The sequence below is a fragment of the Neofelis nebulosa genome, chromosome 16 (genome assembly GCF_028018385.1).
Source record: "Neofelis nebulosa isolate mNeoNeb1 chromosome 16, mNeoNeb1.pri, whole genome shotgun sequence".
NCBI classification, from domain to species: domain Eukaryota; kingdom Metazoa; phylum Chordata; class Mammalia; order Carnivora; family Felidae; genus Neofelis; species Neofelis nebulosa.
The window spans coordinates 3,791,414-3,806,194 of record NC_080797.1 but is presented as its reverse complement, the minus strand read 5'-3'; the positions used below and the strand labels follow the sequence as shown (position 1 = coordinate 3,806,194).

The window sequence follows — 14,781 nt, the reverse complement described above, 5'->3', positions numbered from 1 at the left end:
CCTAATAAGGGGGGCTGCCTGGCTGGGGCAGATGGCGGGGGTCCCGTCTCTACATGAGGGAGAGACACGGAGACCGAATCTGCATCAGAGCCAGAGGAATACGGCTCCCTAAGCTTTCTTCAAGGTATAAAGTCTGCCACATTAGATGGACTTTCCAGAGGTTTTGCTGGAGGACCCCAAATTTCTAGCCTTGCCCCTGATTCTCTTTATCTGCCATTAGGAAACAAAAGCCCGCCTGGAGGGATGACAGGCACCTTGGACTTGAGGCTTTGGACGAGGTAGAACAGACCCAGCAGGCTCTTTGGTGAAGCCTGACATCGGGAGGCCCACGCAAGGCCACGCGGGATGCCTGGCTCTACCGTGACAGGCAACAGCCTGAATCAGATTCATCGATCTATGCCTCTTTCTCACACAGTAAACCACGGTCCCCTGAACTCAGGCCCCGCGTTCCATCCTCCCCGTAACCCCAGCACAGGCCCTAATACAGGCCCTCGGTGAACGTGCCACGGATGGATGGATGAACAGACAAGCGCACCAACCCTCGGACTAGAATTCCCAAGGAATGTTGGGGATGGGGGGGGACTCCAAAGAGATCCCCATTTTCAGCCTGCAGCCCAGATGAGGTCGAGGGAAGGATTTATAGAGCACGGGATCAGTATTTCATAAACCCTTCCAAATTGCAGGCAAGGCTGCACCTGTCTCCGTCAGTCTGCGGCTGCTAATCCGCTGTAACAGCTCTGTGCCCCCCATTCTGGCTCCCGCCTGGAGGGCAGAGTTATCCTGTGTATCCGCCTTTAATAAGCGGCCGCCTTTCGGGCGCTGCATTCACCGGAATCTGCTCCCACAGGGCCAGCCCCACGGGGTCTCCTTGTCGGCTCTCTGAATGAACAGGGGATTTTGTGTTCGGCAGGGAAAACAAAGCTGTCCCAATGGGGATCCAGTTGGCTGTCGATACACCCGTCCAGCCAGAGCCAATGGTGGACACGGCCTGGAGCGGCCGTCAACACTGAAGGGTGGTTCGGGGGGAGCAGGGGAGGGGGAGGCTAAGCCGGGGCTCCCTGGGAAGGTCATGAATGAGGGATGCTTGTAGCCCCGTAGCATCCACCGGCTGCCTGGTTGGCCGTTTGGCCCAGCTGGTGAAGCCACTGCCAATGAGGCCATGCCGTGGAACCCAGCGTCGCCTCTGTGTACTTTCCCGGGTGCGTCTGCACCCCAAATCCGGGCAGCTGTCGGGCAGCACGCAGGTCCCTTGTCCTTCCTACACAGAGAAAAGGCCCTCACATTTTTAACTGTTTCTTTCCAGTGCCAATAACTGGATGGCTGCAGATGCCCCTGAGGCCAGGACAGTGAACAAAGGTCTGTGGCAAAAAGCGTCAGCCATTCCTGCTCCTCCTGGGCTTACAGCCTACATTAACCGGCATCCCTTGCAGCAGGTGTGGTCAGGTGACTCAATTCTGGCCAATGGGACACAGGTAGAAGGGACGCCCTTCTGAGCCTCCTTCCTGCTGCCCTAAGCTCTCTCTTGCCAAACCAGTGATGACCCCAAGGCCCTAGGGGAGGGCAGGACCTCCTGACCAAAGGAGCCTGGACCCCCGACTCACTGCTTGGAACGGAGCCGCCCCGCCAGGAACACGTGCGTTGGGTCGCTGGGGCTTCTTGCTGAAGCACAAGGCCCGCCCTAAGCAACACTGTCATTACTGAGTGACTGGCTGGGTACCAGAGCGGGGACACGGGGCCCCAGGGGATAACCACCAGGTCTTTATACAGTGTGGGGTGGCCGGAGTAGACAACACAGAAATCCACAGAGGGTCCCCAAGTCCCAGTAAAACGTGTGTCCCCCTCAAATAGCTTACCCAGTAGAGCAGATGTGATTGGTACCCCGCCCAGAGCCCCCTTACGGGGCCAGCACACCCACCTCTGGCCGCCGCAGGTGCTGAAGCCTAATGGCTCGCGCTCACACTTTCTCTGAAGGCTTGCCCTGGGCTGATGGGAACTCCACTGGAAATATCTGGAAAGTGGCACGCCCCCTCCCAGGGAGGGGGGGAGGCAGTCCCCAGCCTGTGGCTAGCTACACGGGCAGGTATGACCGTCCAGCCCTTTAACCTTTCTTCGAGCAGGACAGCTGCGGTATGAGTCACAGTCCAGCGCGCTCTGTGGGAGCAGCTGGAGGGAAGAGGGCAGTGGATGAAGCCTAACCCAGCTGGGCTGGAAGGAAATTTCCAAGCTGTTCTCATTTCCAAACCTGCTGCCCCAAAGCTCATGAGTGTCGAACCCGTCTCCAGCAGAAGGAATCTCTTCCGAGCCCCAGTGTCAGATTGCTCCCGACGGCTCACTCCTCGGAAGGACGCTTGCTTGAGGCACCTCAGTAGGTGAAAAGTTGGCAAACCTGGATCCGCCCCTGGGGTCCTGCCGTCAACCTGCTGTGTGACCTGGGGCAAGTCACTGTCCCCCTCTGGGCCTCAGCCCCCCCCCCCCCCCCACCTGTCAAATGTGGACGCCAGACCGGATATCGAGATCCAAACTTCCATGCCCGGGATGCCCTTCGGAGAAAATGCGGAGAAAAACGTAACAACCCGCGTTCTGGGGAGAAAAAGCCTCGGTCGGTTGCATGTGCGAACTGCCAAGGTGTTAGTATTCCCACCAGGGCCAATTCCCAACCACCAGCATGGCGCCCTGAAGGAGGCGGGAAGAGGGGCGCCCCGGGATTCTCAGCTGGGAGGGGTCGGATAGATCACGTAGCTCATTTGGCTACCTGATCTAGCCATTTGGCTAGAAGCTCATTTGGCTTCTCATTTCATTGAGAAGACTGAGCCCCAAACCATCAAGTGGCCCGGAAGACACTTTCATTGGGGGTGGCGGGGGGAAGGGTCACGAAATCCATGCTCTTAAGTAAATAACTGTGGATTTAAAGTTGTGGCTACAGACTACAACCTACTACAGCCTGCACGGTATCCCACCAAGATCCCCACAATGGGATCAGGACCCTTATGGGAAGACACGCCGGAGAGCTCTCTCCTGGCCGGGTGCACCGGGTGAGGACACAGCGGCTCAGCAGTCTGCGAGCCAGGAAGAGGGTCCACACCCGAACCCGACCACGCCGGCGGCCTGATCTTGGGCTTCCAGCTTCCAGAAACAGTGAGAAAGGAAACTTCTGTTGTTCAGGCCGCACGGTCTCCGGTGTTCTCTTGTGGTGGTGCTGGCAGACTAATCCATTACTACGATTACGATTAGTTTCGGTCTGGAGTGGTTTTAAACCTGGCAAGGTATTTAAGAAATCGGAGGGACGGCTGTGGGGGCTGCCTAACGCCCACCTCTGGGGCGGGGAGGCTTACTTTGCTCCGAGTCACTGGTTGTGGAGGTTGTGAGGGGCCAAGCCCGACCGCGATCCTGACCAGAGAGGACGGACCGTGAGCTCAGGGGCTTGGCCAGGGAGCCCCGCACAGCCCAGCTACGGTGCGCACCTCCCCCCCACCAGCGCCCAGCCCCAGGCCTCGAGAGGAACTCCCCCAGGGAGGCTTAGGCCTCTGCCCCCACCCTGCCCCTGCCAAGAAGGACCCTGTGGTATCTGTGACACAGGGGCGGGCCCCCGGGATTCCGATCGCCTCTCTCTCTGACACCTGTCACTTGTCCCATTTCTCATCGGCCATCCCCTTGAGTCTCCAGTGGGAAGAGCTCCCGGGAAGGGCTAAATATTCCGCCCCCCGCTCACTCCTCTGGCCTCCCAGGCTATCCCTTTATCCTCTTCCACCTGCAGAGGCCAGCCATGGGGAGACAATGGGGTCCTGGGACCCGCTATGCAAACGGCTTCCTTTGTGCTTCCTGGGGCGACTGAGGCCCCGAGCAGGGGGTGGGGGGTGGCAGTGCTCTCTGGGCCCTGCTCACCCCCAGCCTGACCTCTGCCCCAGCCCTTTGTGCAGACCCCCAATGGGGGAGAGCAAAGGGGGAGGGGGAGGAGACCGGGAAAGAGAAGGAATAAGAAAGGTGGTGGAGAGGGGTGATGAAGAGAGACAGAAGTAAAGGCAGAGAAACACAGAGACGGACAAACAGAGAAGGAAGGAAAGAGGACAGCTTCACAAAGGCTGCCCAGAGCAGGGCCTCCTGGCCCAGAGGAGCCAAACAGTAAGCTGGACCCTCCAAAGTGGCCGTTTCTGTGGGTCACCAGTGGTCAAAGAAAATGACAATACCATTCGTTCTAACAGATTCGGTGTGGGATGAGTTTGGTCCCCAGCCAGGGTGCAGAGAGCAGGTCCCACACACGGGCCCCATGTCCCTTGAGCTCAGCCTCTGGCCTCCTTTCCTGGGGTGTTCTGGGGGTTGTTTCGTCCCCCAGCGACATTTGACTATCACAACTGTCTGGAAGGTGGAGGCCAGGACAGCCCCCCATCCACCCCAACTAAGAATTTTCCAGGCCCTCTGTCAGCCATGCTGGGATTGAGAAACCCTGCTTTACACCCTCCTCCTTGATGGACACCTTAGGTCACTGCACAATGTCTCCACACTCCCACCATGGAGACACATAGCAAGGATTTACGATGTTGTCCCATTCCCTTGTCCCCTCCACTGTGAAGGTGCCTCTCTTCAGGGACATTCCCCTGAAGGAAGCTCAGAGCTCTTGCCCCCTACCCCCACCCCAAGTGACAGGGTGGGCCTACACTCAGGCCGGACCCCTTGCACTGCGCTGACAGCACAGAACCTGCTTAGGATCTCTCTCTCTCTCCCCTCTCTCTGCCCCCCTGTATGCATACTCTCTCCCTTCCTCTCTCTCAAGACAGATAGATAGATGATTGATAGATAGATAGATAGATAGATAGATAGATAGATAGATAGATAGATGATAGATAGATAGATGATAGATAGATGATAGATAGATAGATAGATGATAGATAAATAGATAGATAGATGATAGATAGATGATAGATAGATAATAGATAATAGATAGATGATAGATAATAGATAGATGATAGATAATAGATAGATAATAGATAGATGATAGATGATAGGTAGATAGATGATAGATAGATAATAGATAGATGATAGATAGATAGATAATAGATGATAGAGAGAGATAGATAATAGATAATAGATACAGAGATAGATAATAGATGATAGATTAGATAGATAGATAGATAATAGATGATAGATAGATAGATAGATAGATAGATAGATAGATAGATAGATAGATGAAACTCTTTCAGGAAAACATGTTGAAGCAAATGGGACAACACGTTCATTGTTAAGTCTAGGCAATAGGAATGTGGATGTCCCCCGTCTGTTCTCTCTGTGTCTCTGAGGTTTTCACAGAAGTTTAAAAACTGGGGGCGCCCGGGTGGCTCAGTCAGTTGAGCATCTGATTCTTGATTTCAGCTCAGGTCACGATCGCAGGGTCGTGGGATCGAGCTCTGTGCCAGGCTCTGCACGGAGTGTGGAGCCTGCTTGGGATTTTCTCTCTCTCTCTGCCCCTCCCCAGCTCACTCTCTCTCTCTGTCTCTCTCAAATAAAAAACAAAAAACAAAAAACAAAAAACGTGTAGCAACTGGTTAAGCCACGTTAATTCCAAAATATAGTAATTTATAGTAAAACTGAGAATTCGAGATAAATTTTATTCTAGATTCGGCTAAATTTTCCATGGAAAACGGATTAGCAAACCTTTCCTGGGTGAACACAGGATTTCCTTGCTGAGGTGAGAAAACCCGCTTTTTAAAGGCTCCAATGCACCCATTTCTTTTTTTTTTTATTTTTCTATTTTTTTTAACGTTTATTTATTTTTGAGACAGACAGAGACAGACCATGAGTGAAGGAGGAGCAGAGAGAGAGGGAGACACAGAATCGGAAGCAGGTTCCAGGCTCTGAGCTGTCAGCACAGAGCCTGACATGGGGCTCAAACTCACAAACTGAGAGATCATGACCTGAGCTGAAGTCAGACGTTTAATCGACTGAGCCACCCAGGCGCCCCCAGAATCGATTTATCTTTAATCAGGCGTCTGGTCCAATTCTTCACCAAAGTTGACCCTCCCTGTGTAATGTGTTTTGGCAATATACTATATTTTTCCATTTCATATTTGAATATTCTCCTGCAACATAATTACACGGATATCCCATAATCGAGTAACAAACTCTACAGAAAGACAGCTGGTTATTCCCCTATTTTATTATAAACAACGCTGTAATAACAACCTTATAGCTAAATCTTGGCATGCATCACTATTTCCTTAGGCTAAATTCCTAGAAATGAAGGGATGGGGTCAAAGATACATTTTGATACACGATGCCAAATCATCCTTCACAAAAGTAGTACCGGGTTGCCCTTCCATAACCACAGTGGACGAATCTGTTTCTCCAACCCGTTCAACACAGGGAATTACTTTTTGCTTTGTAAATAGTTACCAATTTAATACTTTTTGAAATGCCATTCCTGTTAATGTTGTTTTTTTTAATTACTAGCTAAGTATAATATTTCAGATGCTTACTGCCATTTGCTCAAATGCTCTGAATTTCTAGTTCATTTTGTCAGCCCAACTTTGTATTAGAATCTCTCTCCCCACCCTTTCTTATTGAATTATAAGAACTCTTTATTTATTGAAGACATTAATCTTTGGTCCTCTATGTCACAAATATTTTTCTCAGCTTTTAGTTTGTCTTTCTGTTGCTTCTAGAGAGTTCTGATGTACCGAAGTTTTCATTTTTAGCCACTTAAAATCTTTCCTCTTATGATGTCTGACTTTTATATCATATTTAGAAAGCTTTCCTCACCCCCAAGATTACACTGACATGGATATGTTTTATTCGAGAACTTTTAAGGACTCATTAAAAATAGAGAAATTTTTAATCCTGGGATTTATGTTGGTTTATAGCATGAAGCAGAAATCTCATTTATTGTTATTTTTTTTTTTAAATAGGCAGTTTTCCCAGCACTGATTCCTTTCCTCACTGAGAAATAATCATAGCTTTACCACCTACTAAGTTCTTATGTTTACATTTGAGTCTATTTCTGGACTTTCTACTCAGCTTTTGTGATTTCTCTATCACACTAATTTAAATATCCTGGTTACAATATTGTAAAAAACTGGGAGGGCACATCACCCTTCGCTACTCTTCTTTTCAAAAAATTCTTGACTATTAGTACTCATTTATTTTTCTAGCTGAACTTAAGGACCATGTCCTATCCCATTAGGATTTTGACTAGAATCACGTTAAACTTATTTAGGGGACAAGTGACATTTTACAGTGTTCACTCTCCCCCACCCAGAGCACAGTAAGACCTTCCTTTTTTTTTTTTTTTCCTGGTCTTCCATAATGTCCCTTGGAAAAGTTTTACCCTCTTTAAAAATATACATTCTGAGGATGCCCGGGTGGCTCAGTCGGTTAAGCATCCAACTCTTGATCTTGGCTAGGCTCAGGTCATGATCTCATGGTTCATAGGTCCGAGCCTATGAACACATCAGGCTCTGTGCTGACAGTGTAGAGCCTGCTTGGGATATTCTGTCTCTTTCTCTCTCCCTCTCTCTCTGCCTCTCCCCGACTCCTGCATGTGTGTGCATGCGTGCTCACTCTCTCTCTCAAAGTAAATAAATAAACATTAAAAATTTTTTTAAATACACTGTACTTTTAATGCTACGTTTATTTCTGCGTATTTGATGTTTTGGCTGCTGTTCTAATTGGGATTCTGTTTCCATTATACGAATGCTGTGTATTCACCCAGTAACACTACAGGCCAGACATCCCCTTAACATTTCACTCACTGGGACACTGTTTGTAAGTAGTTCCTGTTGATATAGAAGAAAAGTTCCTGCCCTCTGAATGTTAACTTTGCAGTGGCCTCCCTGCCCTCCTCCTACCAGTGGTAGAGGGTTTTCTTTTCGATTTTGGAAAAGGCATGTTTTTATAATGCAAATTTCATCTTGGGTGCACGAGCGTGTGTGTGTGTGTGTGTGTGTGTGTGTGTGTGTGTGTGTGTGTGTGAAACGCACCTGCTCCCCTATCCAAACTGTTCTATCATCTAAGCTGACCCATCTGCCCTGTCTCACTCCGGGCTGCCTTGTGACCACAGGGACCGAGTCGTGCATGGTCCTCCACACCCACAACCAGTGGCTTCAGCCACGCCAGCCCCACATGCCAACCGGCCACACGCTCCCTAGAGCCGCTGTAACTGGCACCTGCAAAGGACAGAAGCTTTTCACTGCCTGCCCCTCCACCTCCACCTCCGTCCTCCAACCTCGCTGCTGCACGGGTTTGTCTCCTCTCTTGGAAGGATGCTACCACGCCGTCAGGAATTACCAGAAAATTACCCGAAACTGACCAACCAGCATAACTACCGGAGGCAGAATGACACAGAGGTCAACGCCACTCGCGGACTCGGAGGCCGGGGGACCTCGGCTGGAATGTGGCTGCAGCTGCACTGCTTCCTGGGACTTCTTAACCTCTCTATGACTCAGTGTCTCCTGCTTAAAATGGGGGCTCATCGAGTACCTACCTCATCCGGGTGGAAGGGCTGGTTAATGGTTAATGACTGAGAAGAGTGCCCAGCACCGAGTAAGCATTACATAAATGCCATCTCCTTCCCCTGCTTCATGCAGCCAAAATCTGCTCCTCGTTACCTGGTCCAACCTCCTCTGGGGATGATGTTTATCTGATGGCAAATTCACCTACACAGCTGATTCCGGACAGCCTAACATCCTGTTCCATGCCAGCTTGGAAAAAACCAGGGCCTCAGTCAATTCGCAGACCCTCTTCTTCCAGGTGACATGGGCTGCCCACGTGGTCCCCGGTCTCAGCTCCTTCCAGGAGTCCTCCCCTCCACCCCCATTGGATCCATGGGTCCCTTTCCCCTGTACCAGGAATACTCAGGGCCCAGGGAACACATCCTTCCCTGGTGGCTCTAAAGGGAGAAAGACGATGCAGGCAATGTGGCCAGACTTTTTCTATATAATGTGAGGGGATATGGTCGCTGCCACACATCTGGAAAGCGACAGATGGACGTCTGCCATCAACCCCGTGTTGGCTGAGCCACGCCAGCTGGGAGATAAAGTGTGGAGGTGCCAGAAGGCACCCCTTGACCTTCAAATTCTCCCAGTGAGCAAGGGGACTGGAGGGCAAGCATGTCCCCCATTGCTGTTCAGGCCCCAGAGCCCTGTCCCCATGGCTCCCGCTCTCCACTCAGCCCGCCCCAAACCACTAGGTTCACTTCACTCTTGACTGTGACCTTTAAACATTTGACTTCTTTTTTTTAATTGTGGTAAAATACACATAACATAAAATTTTACCACATCACCCGTTTTTAAATTGGGGCAATTCAGTGGCATCGAGCACATCCACAATATTACCTGTCACCACCATCTAGTTCCAGAACCTTCCCGTCACCCCAAAAGGAAAACCTGTACCCGTCAAACGTCACTCCCTGTTCCTCCCCACTCTCAGTCCCCGGCAACCACTAATCTGCTTTCGGTGCGTGGATTTGCTCATTCTGGGCATTTCACGTAAGTGGGATCATACGCCATGTGGCCGTGTGTCTCCCGCATCTTCCACTCCGCACACCGTCTTCACGGTATTCCGTTCCTTTTTCTGATGGAACGCTAGTCCAGGCCTGGGTAAGCCGCGCTGCATTGAGCCACTTTTGCGACGATGGGCATCTGGGCTGTCTCCACCTTTTGGTTATCGTGAAGCCAAGCGCTTGGCCCTTAACTGACTTCCAGTTTTCGGCTCCCTGCTAGGTTTAGGGTCCAACAGCAGCTGCTGGGAAGGCTGTGCGATGCGGGCACCCAGCAGTCCCCCGCCTGTCTCGGGCAACACCACCCGTTCCCTCCCACGGTCTTCTCAAGAGCCCCACCCCCAGCAAACTGACCCCGTACACCTGTCCTCATGCCAACAGCCCACACAGTAATCCTGCCTGCCCCATGAGCCATCGGGAGACCCTGCATTGTCCCTGCCGTCCTACTGGGTTTTTACTGAGCATATGACAAGCCCACCACTGAACCAGAGCCGTCACCCGGATTCATCTCATGCAGCCCCCACGGCGACCCTACGAGGCAGGGCTATTATCACAGCAGGGCCCCCTTATCCGCGGTTTTGGTCACCCACGGTCCGGAAGCAGGCGATCCCCCTTCTGATGTGTCATCGGGTCGGCAGTGTCACGTCACCCTTATGCCCACCTCCTTCGTCCCATTCCGGGGGCATTTTATCATCTCCCAGCCTCACAAGACAAAGGCTGAGCGCAGGACGGTAAGATTATTTTGAGACAGAGACCGACCACATTCGCGTGTCTTGCGTTACACATACCGCCGTAGCTGTTCTGTTTTATTATGAGTTACGTTGTTCATCTCTTACTGTGCCTGGTTGATTACTCAAACTCTAACACAGGTATGCACGTAGGGGGCAAAGCAGAGTACGTATAGGGTTCCGTACTGTCTGTGGGTGCAATCATCCACTGGGGCTCTTGAAACGTGTCCTGTGTGGATAAGGTTGGGGTTGGGGCGGGACGGGAGGCGGGACTACTGTCTCAGGAAACCAGATCAGGCACAACTCAGGGTCTCAGGCTCCTGATTTGGTCAGTGCTCCGTCAGCCCCCTGTCCCGCCCCCCAACACCTGGCCAATACCCGCATTCAAGTGTTACCAGGTGGTTTTTTCCACGCTCACCCAAGCTATTCCTTCACTTGGAAAATAAAAACCCCAAAAGGAGAAAGACCCAGGCTCATCCAGATGGCAGGTCTATATAAACCCAATTTCCTTCCATGAAAAAAAAAAAAATAGAGAGGCGACCAGATGAGACACATCTAAGGTCACCCCCCGCCCAACACCCACACCTGGGGGTGGAGTCCTTCCTCCAGCCACTGGGCTCCGTGGACGGGATGTCTCTGCAGGGCTGGTTGCCCGGATCTGGGGCCTTGGGAGCAGGAGGCAGGGTGCAGGCCCCCAAAAGGGTGAGCCACAGAGCAAAAGTGGCAAACGTGAAGACCAGGCCTTCCCCAGCCGTCGTCAACTCTTCACCCCAGTACCTCTGCCCACACCAAGCTCTGCAAGGGGCTGGGGAAGAAGCCCGTCACCAGAGGCACGGAGACAGCCAGCAGGAATGACCCGAAGGTCATTGCCACCGGGAGAGGCAGGGCAGGGAGGGCCCCAGTGGCCCCAGCTCGCCTTCATTCTTCAGGGGAGGCAGACAGGAGAAGTCTGAGTGCCTTCGGAGGCCTCACAGCCAGTGGAGACTCAACCCCAGATCTCCCAGCTCCAAACCACAAACCAAACAAACAGATCAACAACCACCCTGGAGGCGGAGGTGATGGAGGGCGAGGGGAGGCAGGCGGTCCCTTTTTAGCCCCGGGATGGAGGTGTCTAGGACTGTAAGTAGGCAGGTTTGGGGTGGGTAGTCTGTATCCCCTTCCTATCCGGTTCCCCGCTGGGCCCCGGGTCCCCGGACCTCCCACGGGCAAGGCATCCCTCACCTCCCGGCCCGGGAGAGGGTCTCAGCCCGCTCCGTGAGCAGGTGGTCAGTGTTCCCTGAGGGAGCTGGCCCTTCAGTGGGAATGGGTTCAGGGTGAGGTTATGTCCATCAGCTTCTAGGACAAATTCTCCGTTTATTAATTCTCCTCCATTACGCAGGCAAAAGTAAACACGCTTTTCTCAGGCAGCCTGGCACAGAGGCCTTCCCTATTCAAACACTGCAAGAGTCTTGGACGTATGAGCTCCCAGGCCTGCTTCCCAGGGGGCCCCCTGGCCTCCTGCCCGCGACATCCCAGCCTGCCGAGACAGGCGAGCGGAGCTTTGTGCGGTGGCCGGCTCCAGGGTCCGGCGCTCAGGGCCTGGGAATGGCCTCGGGTCTGCAGGAAGCACGGGAGATCCCGGTCGCCCGGGGCACAACAAGGTCAGAAAGGGTCTGGCCAAAGCTGCGGGCGGGTGTCACACCTGCCCACTTAACCCCTCCACGAGGAAAGCGCTTTGCAAAGGCGTTGAATGCCTGCTTCCATTTAAATCATGCTTTTAAAGGTGCGGGGAGAAGAAAGGAAATACACAATAAGGAAATGAAAAGAACTGATAAATGCAGGCTTTGCAAAGGCGGATGCTGCAGCTGTTTCTAAGTACTTGCTCAGGAATCTTTTACCTGCGGAGCAGAGATGATTGCATGTTTTTTTTAAGTTTATTTATTTCTTTTTGAGAGAGAGAGAGAGAGAGAGAATCCCAAGCAGGCTCTGCACGGTCAGTGCAGAGCCCGATACGGGGCTCGAACTCACAAACCACAAGATCATGATCGGAGCCGAAGTCAGATGCTTAACCAACTGAGCCACCCAGGCACCCCGATGGTCGCATGTTTTATACCAGCTTCTTGCGGCCTGGGCAGGAATCTCACAATTTGTTTTTTCCTTCTATTTCCGCCCCCTCCCCCCCCCCCCCATTTCTGATTGGGAAGGAAAAAAAAAGCCTCAAACCACACTGCATGAGGCATAAAGTCAAGCTGCAAGCACCAGAAAAGGGGAGGCAAGACAGAGAGAGAAAGAGAGAGAGACAGAGAGGAAGGTCACCACCCACCTTACCCTTGGATGAGCCGTGTCCAAAGCCCCCAGGAGCTTGCCCAGGTGACTTCTCCTGTGACCAATGTCACATGGAGGAAGCAAGAATCAAGACTCAGTTAAATGTAAGCATCTTTTGGCTGCAAAACTGCTCTCCCCCAGAGCTAGACTAATTGGGAGGTGACTTTACATTATGTTTTTACTTATTTTTTTATGTCTTCTTTATTTTTGGGAGAGCGCCAGCGGGGGAGGAGCAGAGAGAAGGGAACAGAGCATGCGAAGCGGGCTCTGTGCTCGCAATCTGACAGTGGCGAGCCTGATGCGGGGCTCGAACCCATGAACCCTGAGATCATGACCTGAGCCGAAGTCGGACGCTCAACCGACTGAGCCCCCCCGGCGCCCCGCATTATGTTTTTACAGAAAGAGCCTCATCCCACCTCCCAGGTCATGCTACCTCTCCCCTCTCCCCAACGCTTTCCCATTACTGTTTCTCCTGGAAGTGTCCCCTGCAGCTCAACCAAAGGGGACTGAAGACTATCCAGCAACTCAAGACTGAGATCTTTTTGGTTTTCCGTGGAGTGTGGCCACAGGCACTTTCTAGAATGTTCCTCTATCCTTTCCGATTTGAGGACTGTTGACCAGGGTGGCTGGTCCCCACCTGGCAACCCCTCCAGCCAGGCTATGAGCCCAAAGCCGGGGCTGTGTAACCCCTTCCCGGACCAGGGACTGGTGACTCCCGGGGACCCTTTCTCGTGGCAATATTTCTAATTTTTTTCATGTTTATTTATTTTTGAGAGACAGACAGAGCGCTGGGGGTGGAGGGGGGGGGGGAAGGGGGCAGAGAGAGAGGGAAACACGGAATCTGAAGCAGGCTCCAGGCTCTGAGCTGTCAGCACAGAGCCCAACGTGGGGCTCAAACCCATGAACCGGGAGATCACGACCTGAGCCGAAGTCAGACCCTTAACTGACAGAGCCACCCAGGCACCCCTCAACAGCAATATTTCTAAATGCAAACACAAAATACCCAGAACTCCAAAGGAGACTGATCGTACTGAAATACGCTTACCCAAATATCTTACAAAAACCCAGCTTTACGGTACAGTAACGGAATAGACGGGCTTCTTTAGTAATGATTACAAATCACGATCTGGCAGAGGGTTCTGTCACTTCCGTCATGTCGAGGCAACAAACGAGCACAGACAGTATTGCGTGATAGCTGCACCATGTGACATCTGCACCGCCTCTCACGTGGTGTGAAAGGAGCTGTGATTTCCGTGGGCTGCCCACTCTGCCGCGGCTCGGGGCCGAGCTCCCCGGCGGAGAGAATGCCCGATTCCGGGCGGAGGGGAGGGACACTGAGGGTGTGACCTTCTTCCGGTCCGGGTTCCCGGTCCCCCTGAGTCCTGTGCTCAAGGTGCCTTTTCCAGCCCCACCCCCACCTCCTTCCTTCTTCCCTGCAGCCCCAGCTGGGCGTGCAGGCAGCTTGTGACCCTGGGACCGGCAGGTGGGGTGCAGCTCTGAGGGCCTCAGGCCTGGGCGAGAAGCTGGTTCACAGGCACCAGGAAGCCCCCCTCCCTTTAATCTTGGGGGGAGCATCACGGGAAAATGCCCTGTGTTTCCATCCTCCTCGATCCAGCCCAGGGGTACCCCTCACACCCAGCGGCGCCCCGATGGTGATTCTGAGGCCTGTGGCAGCCCCCTCCCCTCCCCTCCCCATGGCGAAGCAGGACACGCCTACCTTCCGGTTCCTCCACGCTGCTGGCTGCGGTGGTCGGGGGTGCCACGGGGATCTCTGTGGGGTTCGGGATGGGAGGAAGAGAAAACCAGGTGAGAAGATGTTACTTTTGGCCTTAGAAAAAGACGAGCACAGCACAGACTCCTCCCTGGGCCCTCCTCCCTTCCCCACTCCAGAAGAGGAGGGCCAGGGAGGAGGAGGAAGCTGGTACGGGTGCCCGGAATGTGGCCTTGTTCTCCTTCGGGGAGGCACGTGAAGGGACGAGGCGGGGGGATCTGTGCCCCTGGCCCGGGCTCCCGCAGGCTCACACCTCACAAACTAAGCCATTTTCTCCGTGGCCGGAACAGACCGGCCACGAAAGATCCAAGGGCCTCAGAGACGCATGCGCTTTCCGGGGGTCGCTCCCTTTGTACCTCGAATGGCAATTCTTTCACACTAGCTCCCGACTCCGCCCTGTGCCCAGGAAAGGGGAGGAGGTTCAGCCAGTCTCCAGGGGGGAAACCACAGACCAACGGTCCCTGAGGGGAGGGACTGGCCTCCCCTGGTGAACA

General features: G+C 52.9%; 1 protein-coding gene across 4 annotated transcripts in view; it reads right to left on the bottom strand.

Annotated features, from left to right (window-relative positions):
* Positions 1-14,781, bottom strand: part of NTN1 (netrin 1) — a 190,441-nt gene that overhangs the window by 34,118 nt on the left and 141,542 nt on the right. For all 4 annotated transcript variants that reach the window (XM_058704909.1, XM_058704907.1, XM_058704910.1 and 1 more), the window contains exon 5: positions 14,234-14,287. In XM_058704909.1, coding sequence (XP_058560892.1) covers positions 14,234-14,287 — 54 coding nt within the window. The remainder of the gene's footprint in view (positions 1-14,233; positions 14,288-14,781) is intronic.